Genomic DNA, 21772 nt, shown 5'->3' with positions numbered 1-21772 from the left:
CATACATTCACGTATGTGTGTGTATATATATATATACACACACACATATTATATATATATATATAAAAATTAATTCCAGAAATTAAAGTGCAATATTAATGATTCATATAATTTAGTCAACTGATTTAAAAAAAAAATGTATTTATTAAAAATCAAAAACTTGCTTGAAGCTGAAGAAAACTTGACAATATACAACAAATAAGATTTTCGTGACATGAAATGAATTTTGTGTTCACTGACATCCATGTTTGCATTATGCAGATAAATACTGTATAAAGACGCGACTTGGTGAGGATGAGATCTAATGACATGTTAGAACATTCCAATAACTTATAGAATCTCATTTCTGTTTTACTGAGGTGAGTCCGTTCAACTCTTGAGTTTTACATGTTCAAAATAAGAAAAAATGCTTGTGATGGATCCCAACGGGCAAAATGAGGAAATGAATCAAACATGTTTGCAATCTGAACAAAATGCAGACGACTAACTGCGCCATCTGTGCAGCAGGACCCCCATTTGGCGCGCACCTCCTTCAGGGCTCTCCCACCCGTGACGGTATTACAGGACGTGCTGACTCCACAGCGCTGATGTCCTCGAGGTGTCAGTGACTCTTTTTAGAAGACCCGAACCCTGAGAAACCCATGACGGCCGCCATTTCCTCGTCATCCTCAAAGTCACCGTCGTCTTCGGCCCGGCGCTTCCTCTCTTTCAGTTTCTCCTTCTTGTAGGCCTTTGCCTTCTCCTCCTAAACGTAAACACACACACACACACAATATTATATCTCAACGTTGATTACCGGTGACAGCCAGTATTAGCGGTTCTTGAAAGCTTGACTTTCATCATCGACTCCTGACCTCTTCTCGCAGCTCCTTCATGCGCTCCTCAAAGTCGTACTCTTTCTGCTTCTCCTCCATTTTCTTCTTGTTCACCTCAAAGCGCTTCTTGACCTGGTCCAGGGACGACCGCTCAACTCTCATAGACATGCCGAGGTTCCTCTGATCTGCACAGGCGCACATGCGCGTATGTATGCAAGCGCTTGACAAACACATATTCAAGTACATTTTTACCTGGAAGCAGACTCACAGAGGTGGGAACCAACACTTCGGTACTGTCTTTAAGTAAAATTTTCAGGTATCTGTATTCTTCTTCTGATGTTTACATAAGTAAGGAGTTGAATCAAAACTTCTACTTTTTTTTTTTTTGGAATGCAAGAATTCAAACTTGATTACTTTGACCACCTCTGCTGACTTGAGTGTAAAAAAAAGAGACAAGAAAAGTACTTACGTTTCTTGCCATTGATGTGATCCAGGAAGTTGATGGAGTCTTTCACCACGCAGTCACAAACGTTGCAGTAGTAGCTAAAAACAGACGGATTGTGTATATTACAGATAATATATCTGTTCCGTCTCCAGGACCGAAGCATAAATACGACAATTAATTCTTCAATGAGGCAATTCAACTCTACGTACCCGCCCATCTCAGCCTGAGGGGTCGTCTTGGTGATAACGATGGTCTTCCCCAGTTTGGACTCCAGGTCCACTTTGTAGTCTCGATGACGCAGATTCTCCCGCTTGACCGGCGGCGCGATTTTCCCTAAGACGCATGATGAGTTTGATGATTTAACATAAGTGTCTAGAGCGGAACGTGTCAGGGTTATCTGCAAATAAGTTGAAACTTAAACGACAGCTCACCATCTCTGCTCTCTTTTTCTCGCTCCTCAGTGAGACGCTTCTGAGCAAGATTCTCATACTCGTCTTTGTCCCACTTTCGACGGAAGTCATTCTTACTCGACTGGAAGAGAAACATACAAGGTAAAGATATAAGATATGTTTTGAGGTTATGAAAGACACATAATTAACTAGTGTAATGGCACAACAATGATACAATGCAAGAATTGCCCAAATTTTGAATACAAACGCCAGTTATTGACAATGTAATGGATTGTGACCTCAAGGTTAACCAATGAGTGATTTTCTTACAAATGCTTCAAATACAACGCATTACGAGGCGTTCTGACCCAAGTACAAACTCGTAGACGGAAGTCCCCCCTTTTATAGTTTTGAAGACTGTGAAACCTGAACAGAATTCAAAACAAAAACAACGCGTTGCTGTCGTTGGTTCTTTTCAGACTAACTGAGCATAAACTACAAATAAATGGTTCTTTGTTTTACTCGGCGATTGAGCACACGACAACAGTCCAATCAAGTACGCACTTGACTACACAACTTGAGTTACCGGCCGTCCTATAATTCGACGCGTAACAACTAATTGCATATATGAGCGGAAAGTCAACATTTTATTTCGATACCGAGTACACATGTTTCGGATAGGTCTGAAGGGCTAACGCTCTTTAGCTGCCGCGGCAGAGCGCATTTCGAGTCTCAAATTTAGAGATAAAAACGCAGACCATCCCACAAACAGAGGCAAATTTCTGTCATTATTAACAAATTACCAGTTAGAATGTAAAAATAATGCAGTAAAAAATAAATAAATAAAAATACTAACCCCGCTGCCAGACGCCATGTTTGCGACTATTTCCGGTGTGGAGAACTCAGTGTTTACCTTTGGAAGCTCCGCGCCACCTAGTGCACTGGAGAATAGATGCAGTTTTGTGTGTGTGTGTCTGTGTTGTTGTTGTTTTTTTAAAACCTTTTTTATTCTAGATGTTAAAAAAAAAACTACATTATTTTTGTGTCCCAACATGAAACGAAAAATTAATGATTAAAAATAAACTACTACTACTACTGCAACAAAAACGTATTTTCCATTCGTCTGGATTCCAAATGGCACCACGCTGCCTCTCACAGGTCAGTTTTGGTGCTACGACAGCAAATACATTCACTCCAGAAATGTAGCATCTCACATTTTATAAAAATCGGCTAAGATATTTAAAAAACCGTTACATGAGAACCCCTCTTCAGACATTTATAGTTACGCGTGTTAAAAACTGCGGAAGGCCACACCCCCTACAGGTGCGTCTCATTAAAGACGCCGTAAAACGGAACATGGCGTCTGTTCGTCTTGATGCGAAGGCGCCAAGTTCAAACTTGCTACTATGTCACGCAGCGGAGTAGAAACTGCAGTCCAGAGCCCACCGCTCTCCTCCAGGTTGGTAACATGGCTGTGGATTATATGTCTTGTTTTATTTTACATCTAGGGTTAAGGTACAGCCACGAGTTAAGTTAGCACTTATGTCGCCTCGCGACACTCACACACCGCAGTTAAGTCTCGATTTCAGACGCCAACTCTCCCTTCAAAACTTTACAAAACACTTCTTTTTTTTTTTAAAGCAATACTTTTTCGGGTATAACTATGCGGGCGTGACGACGACGACGCGCGAGCTAGAAAGGCGTTTGTGAGTAAGACTCGTGCTTCCGGTCCTGTACTGTGGTCTTTTAATGTGAAATGCTCCAGGAAGTCCTCTGACGCGACTGGGTACAAAGCTTTACATTCTGGCGTTAGTGGTGGAGGTCTTGTTTGACGCTAAATATTAAGCAAAGTTTGTTGTGTAACGCACGTGTATAAGTAATAATTCATCACGTTTTCAGTAAAGTGCTTCAGAAGACAAAATGATGACCTCGGATAAGAGCTAGCAAATGGATGGATTGTCTTTGGAAACTAAAGTATGGCGTGATTGGTTTTGAGATTAGCAAAATTGCATTTATGCATACTTTTCTATTTTTATTTTATTTTTTTATTGCAGACTATGCCTCATGCACTCGGTCTGCCTTCACAGTTATTTTTGTGTGGCATTTCTTTGTAGTTTTTCTACCCTCACGTTTTGATTTTGAAGCCGCTGGTGTCTGACTTGAGTTTTGCTCTCAGTTTCTGTTTCAGCCCGCGGACTTGCGTTTGTGCTAAGGGCTGGTCTACGGCCATATGGAATGGTCTCCCCGAACCACTTCTGGCTGCTGGTTGCTCTGCCCCTGAGCCTTGGCTCCTTCCTGGCTGTAGTTCTGTCTTTGATAGCCTCGTCAGGTCAGTAAATGTGTGCCTGTTCTGAAGTGAGTTTATTTGAATATCAAGTCAACTTTCCCATTGATAGAGATAGGTACTCTACTACAGATTAAGATCTGGAATAATCCTTCTGTTATAATTCAAGGTAATGCATTAATGTGGAAAAGTTTTTAGTTTTTAGGTCATGTCTATTTTTTGTGTTGTGACTGAATTATATTTGTTTTGTTTACAAAGACCTTGGTTTAGCTTGTCTGATAGATTTATTTTTTATTTTTTGGTTTGTTGGTTATGTTTGTTTTTTGTTTTGTGATGGATTATATTTCTCTTGGTTTGACAGTCTTTGGTAAAGACTGTTGGTCAGATTCTTTGTCTTTTTGGTGTGTCTTTTGTTTGTTTTGTTTTTATGAAAAAAGAGAATGTGTTTAAATAGGAATGTACAAAAGTTTATGCAAAGTAGGCGTCTTCTTTATGTTTCTGATTTTCATTGGAGCTGGGAAGTATTTGATAGATGGCGGAAAGTTAGGTTTATATTCATGATTTTGTGCTTTCTTTTCTTCCTCTGTCCTTTTATTATTTTTTTTACGGCAAAATAAAAACAATTTATAAAATGAAATTCCGTTAATTTGCCGCATCAAAAAAACTATTTTATTGTTAAAATATTTTTTTAACAGAATGATAAATTGGTTTTCTGAAGTTTAGAGATTAAAGACTTGAACCCTGTCCTGGTTGCAGTAACGTCTCTCCGATCCCGATGTCTCCAGCGGCAGTCGGCCTGCGAGGAGCAGAGAAAACTGCCAGCAACAAGCCACGCAGGTTGAATTTTGCTTTTCGTCTTCAGGATTGCAGCTGTGTAACTTTCCGAAGTATACTTGACATTGTTTTCCGATCCAGGACGTCCATCTTGGAGCGTTGCATCCTTAAAGTGTCCACCAGCAGCATTGCTGTGGGAACGGATGATCTGGATAAGAGGCGAGAGTCACCCGACTGCTTCCGGCTAGCCAAGCGCTTCATTGCTGATTGTCCGCATTGTACAATGAAGCGACTTTATCTCAGCAGGGCTGCGCTCGCTCGCTGCTGCCCTCGCATGCCAGACCCGAGCAGCACTGAGACCAATGCCTCGGTTCTCAAGCGCAGGCAGAAGCAGATCTTGTACGGCAGGAACACGAGCGGCTACCAGAACTACCTGCAGCAAGTTCCTAAGTAAGACAAAAAAAAAAAAAAACAGTCGCATGTCCGGGGGTTGAATTCTAAGCCAATTATTGCATCTGCTTGACTACACAAAATGGAAAACAGACGGCAGTTGTAAAGGTTAAACATGTTCAATATCTATTATCACAAATCTATTAGTGGGCTTGTTTTTATATCCACCCGCTGACATTCATGACAGTACACTGAATTGGAAGAAGTCCCAGAAAAATTTGTTACAAAAAAAAGAGAAAAGTTTGTAAATTATGTCCACGTGCCACAAATTGGGGACAAAGTACTTAAAATGGAGGTGATCATGAAGAAGCAATGCCATGATTCTAGCATGTGTACAATCATAAAACCATGTTGCATAAATGATTACAGTGGACCCTTACATACTTGTTTTTGTGGGAGGGATTTGTTGGTCTTCAGTTTTACTTTAATTTTTAATTAATTTTTTTTACCAAAATGCACTTTAATGGGCATCAACAAAATGTGTATTTTCACTATTTCCGCTGTATGCCAGTATTTAAATGTTTCATCATAAACCACCTTAACATGAGGCTTTTCAATGCTACTGCGCGCACAAATATTTAACAAACGAATATTTACACAAATCCTATGAAGTTACTCATTTGCTCCCAAAAACATATAAATATGTTCAATTTTAAATGTTTTAAGTGTCACAAAGACGTATTTGTTTTTATAATGCTAGAGCATACAGAAGGCTTTGATGCAGGATCTCAACTGCAAAGAACGGTTGAAGAAATGGTGGTTGTTACACAAACGGCCAGCAGGTGGCAGCAGAGCAAAAACCAGGGCCATGTTGAAAAAAAACTCTTATTCACATTTCTAAATAGATTTGTGAATAATTATGAAACTTGGCTATATTCTAATGGCAATTGCTGCAAAATAATAGAAATATACTTTTTTTCCCGATGAAAGAAGATACTCTAATCTTTCTCTTGCATGTTTTTATAGCAATAGAACACAATATTCTGTGGGCCTTGCAAAATCAGCTAAAATCTAATAAAACAGCCCGGAGTGAAGGGGATTGCTTCAGTGAAAATGGCTGGGAGTGAATGAGTTAAATTATTATTATTTTTAAACTGGCCCATATTTCACACAAGTTTTTGTCAAACCTCCCATCCTCAGACACTTGCGAGACCCAAAACTCCACCCATCCACCCCCAACAAATACAGGAAGTACAGCAGGCGCTCGTGGGACATGCAAGTTCGTCTGTGGCGACGAGCGCTGCACCAGTGGGACCCGCCCAGCGACCTCTCGCCGGACCCCTGCGACCTCACCCTCGACCCCGTGGAGCAACTGTAGGTGAAGCTCGAGTTGAGTGTTGTGCTTGCTTTAGTTTGACTTTTGGCCGTGAAATGACATTTTTGCAGGCAGAACCAGATGGCGAAAATGACCTCTGACTTGTGTGACGATGGAGGAGAGAAGAAGAGAGGGGAGATCCTGGCGGCCTCCTCTGTGTCCCCCCTGTCGGCCGACATGTCGCCGGAGCTGCCTGGCGCCTGGAATGTGCCACTGTCACTGGTAACCCCCCCCCCCCACCAAAAAAAAATTTAATAAAAAAAGTTCAAGACATTAGGCTTTTGAAGCGAAATTTCAAAATAAATCTAAAATACAGACAAATTTACAGGAGGAGTAAATGTTACTTTTTCCAAGCTTCAGTGTTTACTGTTTATTTATGATTTTTCCAACACGTGCATTCAGAAGTCCAAAGAATGTCAAATAAAATTTAATTTATAAAAGTTGTACTGAAGGTTCAACCTTAAAGTTTCACTCACTTCCTGCGAGTGCGGCATTTGTTCACGTCGATCCAACTCATCTCAAACGTTCTCCTCCTCTTGCGCCAGGACTCCGAGAGGTGCCGCCGACCTCCTCGCTCTCCCCCTGGCCTCAGCTGCTCCTTCAGGATTCAGTTGAACAACAAAGGCATGGCCGACTGGCTCCACCTCCAGCTGGAGGATGAGCATGCAAGAGGTGAGGGCACCAAAACGCACGGCACACTAAATTAATAAGATGTCAGTGTAGATGAGGCTGGTTGTTACTGGCAGTAATTTGCATTTTTTTTAATTATTATTTTTTTTTGTCATGATTGTGTGACTGGCTGAAGTTTTGGATCAGATTGTTTTACAATAATACTAAACCATATTTATTAGGGGTGGGAATCTTTGAATGGCTCACGATTCAAATCCGATTTTTCGGTGTGCGAATCGATTTTTGATTAAGAACGACTTTTCTTTCAAAATAAATGTTCAAGAAACGCGTAATGATCTACTCCAGTCTGACTCGCTAATGCTAATTAGCAAGCTACTCGCTGTACTTTTATCACTCAAAAGAATGGCTCCACGCTGCAAAAAAAAAACAACCTTTTATTGGAATAACTTGATTGTGACTTTTTCCTTCTCCTCTCTAATGTGGCTACAACTTAACAGTGTATTAGACCGCGTGGAACCACACTGCCCCTAAGTGGCCAAATCGTGTACAACATGAACAGCGCTCCCAATAAAGGCACACCCAAACAAAGGGAAGACGGTATAAAATCTATTCTGCATCGTACTAAATGAGAATCGCGATTCTTATGAATCAATTATTTATTTATTTTTCTCTGGCACACCCCTAATATTTATAATTTAGTTATTTGGTACCAGTCAGTCATCCAGGTAATGAGTAAAGGTTGAATCAAGGCAACTAGACTGGTTGGTTACAAATATTTTTTTCTAAAATGGCTCTTTGTGCGGCCTTTTTGCATCTCATTTCCTTTTAGATTTCAGTGCTGATGACCAACGGGTCCCGATGGTTTCGGACCAGTTCTTATGGAATCACTACTGATCGTCCCTTTGTTGCAACTAGTCTGGTTCGCTCATCACTGAGCAAGTTAATCAAGATGCTGTGGACGTCATCTGGAATTTAATCTTGCGTGCGTTTCCGATATTTGGATTTTTAAGAACACTGAGGATTTGAAATAAGTGAGGGGGGTGATGATGTGATTTTTGGTCCTTGAGCTTCTTTGCTTATCTTCAGCCATGGAGGGGACAGATGAGTAACGTATCCCGGTGTTTAACAGACAGAGGTCGACTTGGCACTTTGATCCGAGCTTGTTTGTAGCATTTGCACTTGTGTTAATTGCACTTTGTCACCTGCGCTGTGTTCTCAATGTACACAAAAAGCTGCTAAAGTTAGTATTTAAAGTCACTGTTGTTTCTTTTCGCTGTCACTTTCTGGCCTCTGTAGAGGCTACTGGTTTGTTTTTTTGTGTCCACGTTTGCCTCTGTTCTGATAAGGCTCCTTTCACCACTTCACATCACCACATCACTTTTTTTGTTTTGTTTTATTTGTTACGTAATGTGCTGCTTTAAATACTGAAAGTGAAGCTGAAATTAATAAAGATGTAAATAAAGTGTTAAATTAGATGCAGTTTTTCATTTGTTGCTCCCATTTAAACATGTTCATCTCAAAGTGGTTGGAAGTCATTTAACTTTGTCTTAAATAGATTAAAAAATAAATGAATGCTTCTCCCTTTGTTATTAACTTAAGATGGTAGCTATGCATACATCTTATTTTTATTTTTTATTTCAGTATAGTTTTTACTTTATTTATCTTAAGCGTAGTACTCCACATTTGTATTTAGTAGGGGTGTGAATTGCCTAGTACCTTTCGATACCGATTAATCCCAATACGAATCATAAATTGATTATTTTGCGGGTTTTTTTTTTTTTTTTATTATTATTTTTAAACTGAAATTTAGAAAATACTAAAGTAAACTTGTACATGTACACTGTAAGATTTGTATGAAAATGTATTTATCTGAAAATTCAGGTTGGTCTGTTTCATGTTTGAACAGCACTGAAATCAAATATTATGGCGTAATGTTCTATTAATATAACATTCTTCCATGCTTAATGTGTAAATCCTAACCCTAAGTAAGAAGTTTTGTTGAATATTCCCATAAAAAAAATTATGTTTAAAAATCAATTCGGTCGCATATTGAATCTATTCTAGAATTGCGCGCTGTAATATCGCAATATATTGCCAAATCTATTTATTTCTAAAACCTAGTATTTAGTCTTTAACTGTTTTTAAAGATTTACATTTTGACGTGCAATATTTTATAATTGATCATGTTTTTCTTCATATATTTGAGTACCATGTCAATTTTTTTTTTTTTTTTTTATACGAATTTGCTGTTGCTCAGTGTACTCCACTAGCTAGATCACCTTACTAAACTACGTTGGCTACTTTTAATATGTTTTTTTGCTGTACTAGTAGAGACTTCAACTGGAGAATAATCTTTGTGTGTTTAAATATACGTGGCCAATAAGACTGATTCTAAATTTTTGTTTTGTTTAATACAATTGGCGTGTGGATTAAAAAAAAAAGTGTAAAATGTAAATAAATGGCAGGTGATGCTACTGAGGAAAGGGTGGGGGTGTAATCCCGCCCCTCATCCCCCCTCCCCTCCCCTCCCTCCTTGCTGCCACCGTAAATGTTATTTATGAATGCCTCGCCGCTCGTGTGCACGTACAAATCTGTATCATTATGTTTTAAATAATCGGACGACACCGAGTATCGATCGTACTGGGGGGGAGGGGGACGCCTTCGCCTGCACCACGCGTGCACGGACGACAATTCATTGCGGTGGCTGCTTTTTGGACATTGCTGAGCTCGGCGGTGGCGGCGGATCGGTGACGGCGGCGGCGGCGGCTTTTTAGCGGTGCGTTCGGCTCCTTAATCACGCTGGGTCAATACGCCGAGTAACCGGGGGCTGACCGAGGCGCCCGCAGAGGGGATTGTCCGACGAGGTAAGCCTGACATCCATGCGTCTGTGAGTGTGCAACGTGCCCGCTTGTTTTGCGGTTCCGTCTGGGGTGAGAGGAGGGTGGTGGTGATGGAGGGGAGGGGGGGAGCTAACAAGCCCGGACATATCCATCCCGCAGCATCCCGTCGGGTTGTCCCCTTCACACCAGCTACCATTTTAAACCGAATAGACGTAAAATAACGCAAGAGAGGATGCTCATTGCGACTATTTGGTGTTTGTTGACACGCAAAAAGGCAGAACTCTCCGACGGTGGATCGGAGCATCCCCGTCGGATATTTACAGTTGCGGCTAACCACTGCTAGCTTGGTGCGGGGCTCGCTTTGCTTAGCGGCCGGTTCGGCTGCATTGCTAGCCCTGCAGTGCAGCGGCCGGCCGGGGCGTATGTGGCAGGCAGGCAGGCAGCCGGGCCAGGCCGAACACAAATAACAGCTTGTCGGCTTGTTTTCTAGCAGTTCAGCAGGCGAATGTAACCCAGCGTCGACCTTGAAAGTTATAACGAGATGACATGTTATTTATAGCTAACGGACTACTCAGGTACGTATGCGAGCACTAAACGTCGCGTTACTCCTTTAAATAAACAGCTAAATGATATCTATTGTGAATCCTCTTCTCCTGTGAAACGTTTGGCAAAAGGCTCAAAATGACACCGTCGCGTTTACGCTCCCCATGAGCGACAATTAGCAAGAGGTAGCATCCTACGTTGAAAACAATGGCAAGCGTTAGCATCGAGCTATCTGAGGCGGCCTCAATGGGGCGGGTTCATTTCCATCGGTATCCTCAGTTAAACCTCAGCAAACAAACACGGTGACAGCACTTGGGTGGGAGTCAACTTCACACACCGATTTTTATCGTAAACGAGGGCAACTCATTGCCTCAAAGTTCTCAGGTTGAGGGTCCAGTCAGATCTTTATATAAACTAACATTCATGCTAAGTTTCATGAAATTCTCAATTAAATCACGGAGGAAGTAGCTTTTTATCATTTCACTATAGTACTGGTCAAACAGTTGTCTCGTAGCATAGTGTAGTTTTGCCTCACTAGTAACATGGACTAGTTATTATACCATTACCAGTACACACAAATGCACAGGCATCAAAGGCAGTCATGAAAAATGTAAAACCCCCGCCATCGTTCAAATATATTATAGTAGGGGGGGCATCACTAGTAAGATATAGTTGTATTCTACTGTGCCATGGTTGTTCTAGTGTGCAGATATGTCACGCAGTAGTGGAAAAACATCAGTAGTAAGACAGTTAATCTACTACTGTACCTTAGTCATTCTACTAGTGTGCCCAAATATACAGAAATGGAAGGCACTAGTTGAAAAATCATCTGTAGCACTGTTGTAGTCATATACAGTGCAGTAGTGGAAGGCAGTCGCGGGAAAAATGTCATAACTGGTAAGACATAGTCATTCTACAAATGCAGTATTGTTGTGTACTAGTGCAAACAGTTGAATAGTAGTGGAAGGCATTAGAGGTGAAAAAACATCTATAGTAAGACAGTTGATCTCCAAGTGTACCTTAGTTGTTCTACTGCTGTGCATATCATACCATCATCATATCATAGATGGAAGCCAGTCGTAAAATAAATGCCACTAGTAGTTGTTTTACTAGTCATTTTACTAGTGCGTTGTGAACATTTGAATGAACTTGACTGCTTCACCCCTGCAGGCAGGTTCCTGAGGCCACCGGCAGACGAGCCTAGGCCATGCTGTCCTTGTGAGGGTGGGCGGGGCTACCTGGCCCAGAGGTGCAAGGAGGAGGAGTCTGCAGCTATTAGCCCCTCCCCTTGAAAGGACAAGAGACACGCAAGTGGGCGTGACTCGTGCCTCCCTCCTCTTCCTCCCCTCCTACGCCGCCACCATGACGTGGTCGCCTTGCTGGTGGAGAACGTGAGGAAGTCTGGAAGGCGACCCTGCTCAGCCGGGGGACTCGGACCTGGTGAGTGGCAGGGGCCTGATCGATATGGATTATTTTTTTCTGATATTCTGATATCGATAATTGATAACTGATTAATCAGTCGATTATTGCCCAAAATGCAGTGTGTTTAAAAACAAAGCTGTGTGGTTCTTTCAAGGAACAAACTACAGACTTGTCTTCTTCTTGCCGTCACCATCAAAGAAACTCCACACAGAGTAACCTTTGGCGCTGTGACATTTGCAAAAGATAAACGGATTGCATTAAAATAGCGCGGTTTGACTTTCCTCAAAGTCCTGTCATGGCAGTTGCGCTCAAACACGAGCGCTTTCCTAAGGGGACACACAACTTGGAATATTATTTTTTGCTTTTTTGTCTCGTAGTCCCTGCTGGACCCGAAAACCCTCGCAGAGTGCTGGCCCCCAGATGGCTTGATGCCTGGTGAGTGTCCTTAATCAGCGAATCTCGCCAGTTCACCAAATAAGGATGCAAATGTTATTATTAAGTGCTAGTAGGTCCACAAATGGAAATTATACAAAATTGCATTTTCCTTAGGACATTTGTAATCGTCAGTTAAATAATTCTTATTTTAAGAAAAAAGTTGTTATCCAAAAGGAATGAATGAGATTTATTTTTTTAAATATGAATACTATATCTACTTTTTTTCCCTAGAAATAATATTCATTTATTTTCTACTAAAATAATAAGAAAATATCATTTGCATTTGCATTTTGGGGAACAAAGTTGTCTTCAGAGAATAGTCATTTTATTTATTCATTTTCAAAATTAAAATAGTTGCAATCTTTACTTCATCACGTCATAATGTTAAGAAATAGGTGTGTTCGATACCACTTTTTTTTCAGACTGATACAATTATGAGTAGTCGCTGATACTGATACCAAGTACTGATACCACTAGTACTTGTATGCATGCAATTGCTATTAAATCAAATACCTACACATCCCATCATATTTTTCCTTCAAATCACATGAAATTAACGGCAATTTTTATAATTTTTTTCCATTTGTTCATAAAATATTTATTTTGTACACTCAATAAAATTAATTTAAATAAATAAACAAATAAAATGAAAGAAATTATCCAGTAGACAGAAAATGTACCAATCCAAATTATGTTGTTGCACAACTTCATTCAACCAAAACTGGTATCAGCCTCCGTTGTGAATACCCAATACCTTGGATACCGATTGATACCTGGTATGCCACGGACTTCCGACTTCCATAAGTTGCGCACCCACGCCGTTTTTTGGCCACTGCTGCGTCACAACAATTGCACCCCTACCTCTACGCCCCCCCAACCGCGCGCTCCTGTCGACGGGCGCAAACGCGCAGGGCGTCTCAGCTCTCTGAAATGCTTCGGAGAACTGAGACAGACACACTCGTACCCATCGACGGGAATGCGCAAGCGAGGGACACGAGGGCGGAAGCGCAAGCAACGGGACGCGGCCCACACGTCGCAAACAGCAACCGGAAACAGCGTCGGTGTGTGAAACCCTGAAGTCGGAAGTCCCGCCTCCTCTGTGACATATATCCCATTGAGATCGTTTTTTCAAGAAAATATATATTTTTCACATTTCAGGAAAAATATTAAGAAATGTTATATTTTATATTTGTGAAGAAAATTGTAATTTAAAAAAACTATTGAAGATGAATATATTTTTTTGAGTTAAAAAAAACAAAATAAATAAATATATATATATATATATATATATATATATATATATATATATATATATATATATATCTTAAGAGACTTGTTACATGTCGATTTTTTTTTTTTTAATAATTTTTTTCTTTTGTGGTACATTATAGTTATTATTTTTGTGTTCTGTAGAATCTAAATAATCGTTGTTGAAAATTGCATGAGAGTCATGTGTAAATGTTTTTGTGTGTGTGCGTCTCTTCAGAGAGCAGCTACTGGCAGCTCTGCCCTCCCTCTAAGTCCAGCCTGCAGGGGGGGTTGCTGAGCTCTAGTTTCCCTCCTGGCCCCGTCCCCCTGGTGCCGCCCGATGCCCACCTTGGGGAGGGGGGCGACCCCCTGGACGGCCCCACCTCTCAGCCGCAGCAGCACCGGCCTCTGGCACCCAGCACGTCGGCGTCCGAGCTCTCCCTGCCGGGGGCGGCGGCCCCTCCCGGCCCGGCCCCGCCTCCCCCTCCTCCCCCGCCACCCAAACGCCATTGCCGCTCTCTGTCGGTCCCAGAGGACTTGTCGCGCTGCCGCTACACGTGGCGGCCCAGCGCCTCGCGGGTCTGGACTCCCGTCAGTCGCCAGCAGTGCCACGGAGGGGCGGGCGGCGCCGGGGTCGCGGGCGTGGTGGCGGGGTCCAGCGCCTGTCCGCTGCGCGCCCCCAGCTCCTCTCTGAACTCGTCTCTGCACTCGTCGTCCAGCCCCACCTTCTTCAGCTTGGCGCTTTCTCCCGACTCGCCGTTGCCCTGGAACTTCCCCTGGGACCCCAGTGAGGCGGCGGCAGGAGGCGGAGCCTGCTGCTGTTTTTTCCCCTCGCCGTCCTCGTGCTCCTCGTCGCCCTCGCCGCTCCACCCGCCGCCGCCTCCCCAGCGGCGTTTCTCCCTCTCGCCCGTGCTCATCAGAGACTCGGCGGCCGCCGCCTTCCTGCCTCCGCCGCCCGTTCCCAGCCAAGTGATGGCGCCTCCACCGGGCTGCTGCGCGGCCGGCGGGGCGGCGGCGGGTGCCCCGGTGCCCGCATCGCCATCCTCGGCGTGCAGCACGCCGTCGTCCCTGCGCCGCAGCTTGCCTCCTCAGCTACCAAGGTGCCACTCGCAGCCTTGCGACCTGCTGCTGTTCAAGCCTGGGCTGAAGCGGCGCCGTGACCCCGACCGACCCTGCGCCCGCCCCGTCCTCGACTTCACCAAGATGACTCAGGTACTAGTGCGGCTCATGATCACTAGCAGCGCTCTCGCACTATTTTCTCATCATAAGTCATCAGGACGAACAATTTATATGAATACATTTTTTTTGTGCTCAATATTGCAATTGCCATTTTAATATGCAATTATTTTTTAAGCTCCTTTTTAAATGTATTTTTTAACAAACACAAAAAAGAAGTTAATCTGTATGACAAATGACAATAAACTATATCATATTTACCTTTCATAAAAGTTTTGGCCTTATAGGGCAGTCTGACATTACGTTGAAATTACAAGCAGGGAGGCAAATGGGTCCCATTTTTATAGTCTGCCGGGGATTGAACCCACAACCTTCTAGTCTCAGGGCGAACACAAAGCCACTGAGTGCATACATTGGACCGTATTTGAGGATTCATAAGTCAAACTATGTCTCTAAATGGTTACTTGATTAATAAAATAATTTATGATAAATTAAATAATCCATTAGTTGTTGAATACTTGATTAATTTTAACAACTCTAGTTCAAATAATGGTAAATGTACCAACAAATATCTGTATGTTATTATTATGTTAATTTATTAAACACTTGCCGTCTTTTAAGCATTCACTTTAACTTCACAAACTTTGATTAAATCAATGTGGCGTAAACATAAGTCATAAGTTTATACTTGGTTTTGTATAAAAGGTAAAAGGTGTCTTACCGCTATTTCCGGATTTCCCGCTCATTGCGTGAACGTGGTTTGTTCTCGTCTCATCCTGCCGGCAGACCCGCAGCATGGACCCGCAGTATTTGGAGCGCGGCGGCAGGCTGGCCTGCGGCGGCGACCTCTTCATCGGCATGGAGTCGTTCATGAGCGACTTCCGGGGCTCCTGCTCGCCGGCCGAGTGCCTGGGCAGGTCCAGCATCGGCCCGCTGAGCGAGAGCGACGAGGAGTGCCGAGACGACGACGACGATGACGACGACGGGGAGGAAGACGAGGACGCGGATGAGCGCGAGGCGGCGCAGCAGCAGCAGCAGGCCGTCTTTGAGAGGGATTGTACAGAACTGGACTTGAATTTAATTGAAGAAAACTGAAGTGTTTGTAAATGAAAGGCCAACCTTGTTTTTGTTTTTCTCTTTCGATTGGATTGCTTTTGATTTAAAATTTTAAGCGGCCCCGACACTCCCGCCCCACTCCCCCCGTGCCACCAATCAGCCAGGCTCTCATCAACACCTCTGATTGGACGAGCTGGGGTAAATCAAAGCTGATTGACGACAACAGTGATGATGTGACTACTTGCTGGAAAGACTCCGCCTCCCACCCTTGCTGTTGGAAAACCTTCGCTGGCCGTCGGTCACCAGATTTTGACTCCTGCGTCTTCCGCAGCTGCCGCGTCTCCCGACACGCTGTGGCGTCCACCTGAAACATCGCCGGGCCGCCATCATGCTACGTACCGGAAGAGCAGCCTTTTCATTGTTCCCAAAGGCTCAGGTCAGACATATTAAAAAAAAAGAAGAAAAAACTTACTTGAATGCCGCGTTCAAGACTGCTCGGAAGTAGGAAATCTAACGAAGCACTTGAGTTTAACTAATATTTATAGTTAGTCAGGAAATTTAAAAAACGTTACCGGCCATTCTACATTTTGTCACATGGAAGAGATTCGTTCCAGACCAACCCACAATCAGTAAAAATCTAGAGTTACCATCTTTAAAAGTGTTCGTTTTAAAATACTTCAAGCAAAAGATATTTAAGAAACAATGGCACATATAGACTCAACTCAACTTGATTGATAAAGCACTTTAAAACAACCATTGCTGCATACAAAGTGCTGTACATGGAAGAAAAATCAGTCATGCAGTAGAGGAAAACAAAATAACAATATAAATAAATATCATAAGGAGCTAAGTGTACAAGTAAATGTTGTTTCATGGTCCAAATATCAATTGCTCTGAATTTTTAAAGAAAAATGTAGTGTTCCTGTTACCAACGTCCAACATGAAACACTACTGCCACCTAGTGGCAGAAAAATGGCCTCAACACTCCTTTTAGCCCTAACTGTTAACTGTAACTTTATGAATTACATTACATTTACATTACTTTTGTGTTAATTAACAAGAGTATGAAATACTAGAATTTTTTTTATTGTGGATTTTAGAACAGATATGTGTGATTAATTTACAAACTATTGCGAGTGAACTACGGAAATCATGCAATTAATTCAGATTAAAAACGGTAATTGACTGACAGCACGTCTGTTTATATATGCAGTACGACGTAGGAATTACATTAATTTTAGGGGGAAAAACGGCATTAAAAAGCATAAAATTAGATTTGATGATACCTGCAGAAACTGTGTTTAGTGATTGCCGCACGTTTGCACTATAGTTTGCCTGAACTGAGCCTACAAAGAGTTAACATTTTTGCACTAATAAGTGAGGGGGAAAAAAAAAAATCAGAAGTTGACCCATATAGTTGCGGCGATGTGTTCAGGTGCACACCGGAGCTGTGTTAGCATCGTCCTGGTCCTTCCGAGTAGCCACTGATGCTGTCGTGTTCATACTTTTCCTGTCACCTTCACTGCGTGCGTGCGTGCGTGTGTGTTACAAATGACCTTAAGAAAAGGCTCACCTGGAGAACAATATTAGACCAATTTAAGGACAATCATAAAGACTAATTGTTGGGAATATCAATTTTAGGACTGTATATGAAAGTCTTAGTAAAAGAATACATTATTTATTTTCACATTTGGGAAAGTTCTAAAATGTTGTGCACACAGCGTTCCATAACACACACACACACACACACACACACACAAAAAGCCCCCACGCCCCCTACCATCACTCCTTTCAGTCAATTGCTCCACATTGCCCAACATGAGCCTTAACAAAACATTCTGTAAATCAAAATGGAGGGGAAAAAAAACATGGAAAAGAAAAGGAAGCGTGTTTCTGTAGCTGCCCAAATTTTAAGTCCTTCAGTTGGTTTGGGATGTTTACTTTTATTCCTATTTCTGATCGGGATATGAGCAGGTGATCAACAGCAAAATGGGACACTTGAGCACGATGGACAATGAGTAATTACGAACAAGTTAGAAGAGAGACTCGTCTTTTAATATTATTATTATTATTGTATGTGTTTAAAAAAAAAAAAAGAAGAAGAAGAAGTGACAACATGGCAATTTGAAAAGCAGTTTGTGAATAAATTATTGAGAATTATTTTACAATGAACATGTGTGAGCGTGTTTATTGTCGTCAGTAACCGAAGAGTCAGTTGTTTGTATAACATAAAATAAAGAGAAGTACACATTATGTAAATATAAAGACATTGGTTAATGCTAACATAATGGGAAATGCCATTGACATGCTAATGGTTAACATTGATAATCGACAGATATTATGCAGTATATTAGATTGAACTTTATTATTATTATTATTGGTCATTTGCTTTTGAAGTTTGATTTTATATCTTAATAAACTTTCACCAGGTTAAATAAAATGAAATTCTTTATTTTATCCTCTACGAAAATGGCTAATATTACAGCATCTTACTGAGTCACTTAAAGTAGTAGTAGTAGAATTATGATTTGCTTGTTTGCATGACAGTACTATACTGCCACCTGGTGGCCAAAAGAAGCAGCACAATGAAGTGAATTGCAGCATTAAATCATGACGCAATTTAATTCTTTACATTCAATCTAATGGTTTAAGTGAGGCTCAGAAAACACAAAGACATATTCCGGTACGATAGAAGACACTTTTGTTGTTCTCCTCATAAATCACATTTTAATGGAAAAAATATCTGCCTCAAATAAAAACCAAATATCAAAATTTATAGAAATATGGTCTACGTATATAGAATATTTTAACCTAAACCTGGTTACTTAATTCTGCCTGTTAGCGAGAGCCACCGCATCGCGATAACTTACATTGATGTTTCTGTATTTGGCAATTTGTAACTAATGGTTGTGTTTTTATAGTCAGGAACCCAGTTGCTGCCAACAGGATCGAGTAGATTCACCTCCAATGGGCACTAAGGGTTAATATTCGGATTTACTGCATGCCAGTGGGTTAATTCTATAGGTGCTGTCCCCCCCTGGCTGGGCGTGGGCGGGTCTGCCCCTCTGTTGGCTGCTGGGTGGCGGCTGCGTCTTGGCCGTTCCCTGGGTCTCTTGGGGGGTGCTGCGTTGCGGGGCTCTCCCTGGTGTCCGGGGCGGTCCGTCGCTCTGGGCCCGGCGACGCGGTTCGGGGCCTGTGGGCCGCCGAGGTGCCCCGTGGTTCCCTCTCCCCTCCCCCTTCCTCCCCCTTGCTGCGTCTCCCTCCTCGCCTCTTCCCGCTCCCGTCCTCCGCCTCCCTGTCCCTTCTCCCTCGTCACCCTTCCTCCTCCTCTCCCCCTCTCTCTGTGGCCCTGCCGCTGCCACTTGCCCTTCTTGTCGTCTCCTTCCCCCGTCCCTTCCCCCTCCCCTGTCCGCCTTCCTTCCCCTCCCCTGGGCCGGGGGCTCCATCCGTGGCCCGGGTCTCGGCGCTCCGGGGGCCGGGAGGGTGGGTGGTATAGAGCAGTGCTGCGGTCCCCTGTCCGTGTCCCTGCTGCGCCGCCCCTATTTATTTTTTTAATGCACCACATACACTCACTGACATGCCTGGGAGGCGGGTGGGTCGGAGCGTGGGGATATCATTTCCCTCTGCTCCGGTTCACCTGCTCCCAATTTTAATGCACCACACACACACTTGTATATACACTGGGTGGGGTCACATTCAAGGTGTAGGGGTAGAGTTTGACAGTCGGCGAACTGGCGGACTCAGTAACAGGGGTTAGCTTTTACTAAGAACGCTGGAGTGACGACCGGGGCCTTTCCCCGCTGGGCCTGGGGTTCGGGGGTGCTGGCCGTCCTCCGGTGCCCCCATCTCCCCTTCTGCCCCTGGTGTTCCGTCCCTCCACGAGGCGGGGGGTGGGGTGGGCGCAGGTGCCCTCTCCGCTCCGCTGTCCGGCCCCTCTTCGGCGCCGATGCCTTGGTGCGGGGGTCCCCGGGATCTGGGGGTTGGGGGGCTACCGGTTTTTTTGCTTGGTTGGGGGGGGGGGGTTGGGGGCCTGGGGCGGCTGGGGCTGGGTTGGGGTGGATGGGGGGCGTGGGGGGAGCGGGGGCTGTGAACCGGTGGGGTGCCTGGCGGGCCTGCAGTGCCCCGTCCTGTTGTGTTGGGTTGGGGGCGCGGGCCGTGTTGGGGTGGGGGACGCTCCTGCTCCTGGGTTTGCTCTCTGGCCGGTGACTCCAGCGGGGCCCGGGGGTCGTTCTTTGCCGCTGCCGCGGCCTGGGTGGCCCTGAAGTGTTGCGCTTGCTCTGTCCTGGCAGGGGTCAACGGCCGCCCTCTTTGGTGGAGATTTTCATGCATGCCAGATCCACCACACCAGCATCTATCGAAACTCAGACACAATCTGCTTCTTCCTCAGGTCATTGAATCGGTGGAGGCTGGTGTCTGTGGATCTCACTCTGCTTCGTCTGTCCTTCCTTCTTTTCCTCAGTCTCTCCTTTGGTCTCTTGAGGTCTCCCTGATTTGTTTGAATTTAAATGTTTCTGGGGTTGGTGAAGGACTCTGGTTGGTGGCCTGGTGGGTGGTGTCTGGACGGTGCTGGATTTTACTTTCCTTTCTTTTCTTTGGTCCTTCCTCGGGTCTCCTGACGGCGGTGTTCAGTTTAGGTGAACGATATGGGATTTTTTAATAGGTTGTTGGTGAACTAATGAATACACACACACTCACACGCACGCACACATACTCACCCACATACAAAATAAAAAGAGAGCAATGATGATTACATGTCAAATCGGTACAATTACCGAATGAACAATACTGAGCTCTTAAAAAAACAAAAACAAACACTTTTATTTTGCTAACGAGGCCACATTTAAAAATAACTTGACAGTGCTGTGGCATGCCTGAAAAGAATGTTCTCGACGGCATCATCCGTCATTGTTGGAAATAGAATGTGACTCAGTGTTTTTTTATTTTTTTATTTTTAACATGATTCATAATTGGTGGCTAAATCATCAGAAAGTAGAAAGCTTGTTACAAAGCGTGTTTTGTCAATCAGATGACTTTTGGTCAAATTGTCAGTTCTCCGCATTTGAGGAGGGGTTGACTTTGGAGGACGGACTGGATGGCGGCGCGGAGGCGACGTTGATGGGCACGACTCGCTCCTTCCCGTCCCCGACCTCGGAGGACGGCGCAGAGGCCGCTGCGATGGCCAGCATCGGGGCGACGTTGATAGGCACGACTCGCTCCTTCCCGTCCCCAGCCGGTTTCTCCCGCGGCGCCTGGATCTGCAGCCGCCCCCCCACCAGCGAGCAAGTGACCGTCTCGGGTTCCACGTTGTCCGGCAGGTCCAAATCCTGCCTGAACTCCTGACACCTGTACGAGTAGGACCCCTTTCCGTCCTCCTGCTTCTTCTCCTTCTTGCCGCTCACCCTCAGCTTCCGGCCCACCTGCTTGATGGACAGCTCCTCGGGGGAGAAGTCCTGCGTGTCTAGACTGAGCGCGAAGCTTTCTCCCTCGGGCCTCAGGTGGTGGAAGGCGATGGGCATGAAAGTGGTCGTCGCCGGCGTGTGCTCGATCTCCTCGAAGATCCTCTGCTGCAGCCTCCCCATGTACTCCATGTTCTGTCTCATCTCCTGCATGTGGCGCAGCGTGTCCTGCTCGAAGTGGTAGAAGAGAGGCCTGGTCTCGGGCCACAGGCTGCGGACGGGCCAGTGAGGGTCCATGAAGGGGCTCAAGGCGGCGGATGGCTGGAAGACGCTGGGGCGAAACATTCTGTTTCCTCTTGCTTCTTGATCCTCACAGCTTGGGGTCTGGAGTGTCCTGTTGTCGGGACGTCCCTGCTGCTTATATACCCCCACCCGAAAGTTCCAGCAGCATTCCGGTGTGTGTGGGTGTGCGTCAGATTCTAAATGCAGCACAGGCGGCTTCCGCATGCCAACATGTTTATAAAGTAGCAAAGGTGTGGAGTAATGAAGTTTTT

At 44.1% G+C, this 21772-nt stretch overlaps 4 protein-coding genes across 6 annotated transcripts; 2 read left to right on the top strand and 2 right to left on the bottom strand.

Moving 5' to 3' along the window:
* Positions 1-124: 124 nt before the first annotated feature.
* Positions 125-2590, bottom strand: zmat2 (zinc finger, matrin-type 2). Its single transcript, XM_086057783.1, has 6 exons — positions 2506-2590; positions 1692-1791; positions 1470-1593; positions 1285-1358; positions 855-1000; positions 125-745 (listed from the first exon to the last, which is right to left on the bottom strand). Exons 1-6 carry the CDS (start codon positions 2521-2523, stop codon positions 602-604), a joined length of 606 nt encoding a protein of 201 aa, XP_085913909.1. The 5' UTR covers positions 2524-2590; the 3' UTR covers positions 125-601.
* Positions 2591-2966: 376 nt separating this feature from the next.
* slbp2 (stem-loop binding protein 2) lies at positions 2967-8561 on the top strand. Of its 2 annotated transcripts, none has more exons than XM_086057781.1 (9): positions 2967-3108; positions 3826-3978; positions 4690-4770; positions 4849-4926; positions 5014-5157; positions 6298-6471; positions 6544-6694; positions 7018-7144; positions 7932-8561. In XM_086057781.1, exons 1-9 carry the CDS (start codon positions 3056-3058, stop codon positions 7994-7996), a joined length of 1026 nt encoding a protein of 341 aa, XP_085913907.1. In that variant the 5' UTR covers positions 2967-3055; the 3' UTR covers positions 7997-8561. The 2 variants fall into 2 exon arrangements, with proteins under 2 accessions (XP_085913907.1, XP_085913908.1); XM_086057782.1 differs by lacking the exon at positions 2967-3108 and adding an exon at positions 3451-3623.
* A 1079-nt stretch (positions 8562-9640) lies between these two features.
* fam53c (family with sequence similarity 53 member C) lies at positions 9641-17994 on the top strand. Of its 2 annotated transcripts, none has more exons than XM_086057861.1 (5): positions 9641-9966; positions 11656-11925; positions 12285-12342; positions 13829-14802; positions 15553-17994. In XM_086057861.1, the coding sequence occupies exons 3-5, from the start codon at positions 12336-12338 to the stop codon at positions 15859-15861; spliced, it is 1290 nt and encodes a 429-aa protein (XP_085913987.1). In that variant the 5' UTR covers positions 9641-9966; positions 11656-11925; positions 12285-12335; the 3' UTR covers positions 15862-17994. The 2 variants fall into 2 exon arrangements, with proteins under 2 accessions (XP_085913987.1, XP_085913988.1); XM_086057862.1 differs by lacking the exon at positions 9641-9966 and adding an exon at positions 10080-10517.
* A 2621-nt stretch (positions 17995-20615) lies between these two features.
* On the bottom strand, positions 20616-21656 carry LOC147160637 (heat shock protein beta-11-like). The gene has a single exon (XM_086098767.1). The coding sequence runs from the start codon at positions 21561-21563 to the stop codon at positions 20868-20870; it is 696 nt and encodes a 231-aa protein (XP_085954893.1). The 5' UTR covers positions 21564-21656; the 3' UTR covers positions 20616-20867.
* Between the last annotated feature and the right edge of the window lie 116 nt (positions 21657-21772).

This window comes from Leptonotus elevatus, chromosome 16 (genome assembly GCF_054856555.1).
Source record: "Leptonotus elevatus isolate MCC_2025b chromosome 16, RoL_Lele_1.0, whole genome shotgun sequence".
In the NCBI taxonomy this organism is placed as follows: domain Eukaryota; kingdom Metazoa; phylum Chordata; class Actinopteri; order Syngnathiformes; family Syngnathidae; genus Leptonotus; species Leptonotus elevatus.
This window is presented reverse-complemented; position numbering and strand designations above follow the sequence as displayed.

What these genes read in the sequence shown, in the direction of transcription:
- zmat2 (XM_086057783.1), bottom strand. An exon ending in AGAAAAAGAGAGCAGAGATG is followed by an intron (nt 1,594 to 1,691) that starts GTGAGCTGTCGT and finishes CATGCGTCTTAG; the next exon opens with GGAAAATCGCGCCGCCGGTC. An exon ending in TCACATCAATGGCAAGAAAC is followed by an intron (nt 1,001 to 1,284) that starts GTAAGTACTTTT and finishes GCGCCTGTGCAG; the next exon opens with ATCAGAGGAACCTCGGCATG.
- slbp2 (XM_086057781.1), top strand. Translation starts at nt 3,056, where the DNA reads ATGTCACGCAGCGGAGTAGAAACTGCAGTCCAGAGCCCACCGCTCTCC. An exon ending in CTCGACCCCGTGGAGCAACT is followed by an intron (nt 6,472 to 6,543) that starts GTAGGTGAAGCT and finishes ACATTTTTGCAG; the next exon opens with GCAGAACCAGATGGCGAAAA. An exon ending in GGAGGATGAGCATGCAAGAG is followed by an intron (nt 7,145 to 7,931) that starts GTGAGGGCACCA and finishes ATTTCCTTTTAG; the next exon opens with ATTTCAGTGCTGATGACCAA.
- fam53c (XM_086057861.1), top strand. An exon ending in ACTTCACCAAGATGACTCAG is followed by an intron (nt 14,803 to 15,552) that starts GTACTAGTGCGG and finishes TCCTGCCGGCAG; the next exon opens with ACCCGCAGCATGGACCCGCA.
- LOC147160637 (XM_086098767.1), bottom strand. Translation starts at nt 21,563, where the DNA reads ATGTTTCGCCCCAGCGTCTTCCAGCCATCCGCCGCCTTGAGCCCCTTC.